Genomic DNA, 2,172 nt, shown 5'->3' on the forward strand with positions numbered 1-2,172 from the left:
GGAGGGTTAGGGTTAGGGACAGGGGGGAAGGGTATTTAAGGGTTAGGGTTAGAAGGAGATTTAAGCAGGAGGCAAAGAGTTGCTGAAGGAATAATGAGGGAGAAATGTGTTTTCACATAAGATAAACTTGAACCTGTAATACTTCTCCTGTCTGGTATTCAGAGCCTCCTACCCCCTAGCCCTGTCTGGTATTCAGAGCCTCCTACCCCTGTCTGGTATTCAGAGCCTCCTAGCCCTGTCTGGTATTCAGAGCCTCTCCAGTGTTCTACAGCATAGGTAGGTCTCCTTACCCTCACCCCCTATCCCTTCCCTTACTCTCACCCCTATCCCTTCCCTTACCCTCACCCCTATCCCTTCCCTTACCCTCACCCCCTATCCCTTCCCTTACTCTCACCCCTATCCCTTCCCTTACCCTCACCCCTATCCCTTCCCTTACCCTAACCCCTACCCCTTCCCTTACTCTCACCCCTATCCCTTCCCTTACCCTATCACCTACCTATCCCTTCCCTTACCCTAACCCCTACCCCTTACCCTAACCCCTATCCCTTACCTCCACCCCTACCCCTGGTCATCTGATGGTGGTACTCTGCTTCATATGTTAACATGTATTTAACATTTATCTGTTCTTGTGGGTAAGTCTTTTATGACCTGATACTTCCCTTTTCCAATTAATTCTGTTGTTGTGGATCTGCATTGCATCACTATGTTCTGTTGTTGATTTATAAGAGCTGATGTAATGAAGGTACAGTATACCTTCTTCTTGCAACAACTGTCATTCTAGTGAAAGTGTTTTCTTACTGGTTCTATCCGTTGTAGTGACTCGTGGTTCTGGGGTTAGCATGGAAAGCTCGCCAAGCAACGTCTCTCACCAAACCCTCTACCTGAATGGATTCGGCAGTCTTCTACAGTATCGTCCTCTTCTCTTCGCCCCTTTCTTTTTGGTTTTTGTTTACTCTCTAGTTGCTAACTCTGCTCTCATTCTCGTGATTACCAAACAACACACGTTACACGCTCCTATGTATATCCTGATAGGAGCCATATCAGCTCTGGGTATTGCCGTGCCTGTGATGTTTGTACCTAGGATGCTGGTTAGTTTCCTATCTAACATTAACTTGATTTCCAGAGAGGAATGTCTCATTCAGATGTTTTGCATTCATTACTGTGCCTGTTTTCAATCCACTATCTTACTGGGGATGGCGATAGATCGTTACGTTGCTATCTGTCGTCCTCTGAGATACAACGAGTATATCGACGTGACTCATTCTCTCATTTTCAACGCCGTGTTTGTGATTCGAAACACTGTCGTGATTATTGTGATGGTTGGTTTGATAAAACCGCTGACGTTTTGCAAGTCCAATACGATGTACCATTGCTTTTGTGAACACACGTCAGTGGTTAGTCTGGCTTGTGGTAACGTTTCCAGAAACTACATTGCGGGTATAGTAGCCTTTTGTATACCGACTACTGACTGTGTTTTCATAGTGTATTCCTATGTGGTCATTTTTATGGCTATATTGAAATCACCATCAGGAGATTCGCGGCAGAAGGCCATTGATACCTGCAGTACTCATATCATGGTTATTTGTGTTGCTTATTTAAGTGCAATGACAGCGTTCATTGGCTATAGGGTGAGCGCTGTCCCTCCTGATTTCCGTGTGTTTATCAGTCTGATGTATCTTCTAGTTCCCGGCTGTTTTAATCCTGTCATATACGGTTATAGAACTAAAGAAATTAGAGCTCACTTACTTAAATATTTTACATGTAATAAAATAGACTTGTGATAATTGACGTGTGTTGTACTGAATACAATAAACCATGTTGTACTTGGAAATATATCGTTTACATTTTTTTTTTATGTCTGTTTCAAACCTTGTTTATCATGTTTATGTGGGATCGGTTGAGTCTGATGTTCAGAGTGATGGAAGTAGCCTTGCATGAGTGTTTTTCGCTTGTGCGAGCTGAAGCGGCTCACAGGAGCAGGAGCCTACTTCCTGTTTCTGTAGCGGGTGGCACTTGATGTTCAAGTACACCACCTGGACAGGACGTTAGAGCCGCAGGGCCTTACAGAACAAAATCTATCTCCTTAATGCTAAGTGCCAAGCAGAAACAGATTGTACATTTGTTTACAGTCTTGGGTATGTCTCGGCCCCGGGGATCGAACTCCCAACTTTT

General features: G+C 44.2%; 1 protein-coding gene across 1 annotated transcript; it reads left to right on the forward strand.

The window, feature by feature from the left end:
* Positions 1 to 1,016: 1,016 nt before the first annotated feature.
* On the forward strand, positions 1,017 to 1,781 carry LOC139549693 (olfactory receptor 52D1-like). Its single transcript, XM_071360356.1, has one exon. It carries the CDS (start codon positions 1,017 to 1,019, stop codon positions 1,779 to 1,781), a length of 765 nt encoding a protein of 254 aa, XP_071216457.1.
* The last annotated feature ends 391 nt before the right edge of the window (positions 1,782 to 2,172 follow it).

This window comes from Salvelinus alpinus, chromosome 22 (genome assembly GCF_045679555.1).
Source record: "Salvelinus alpinus chromosome 22, SLU_Salpinus.1, whole genome shotgun sequence".
Lineage (NCBI taxonomy): Eukaryota > Metazoa > Chordata > Actinopteri > Salmoniformes > Salmonidae > Salvelinus > Salvelinus alpinus.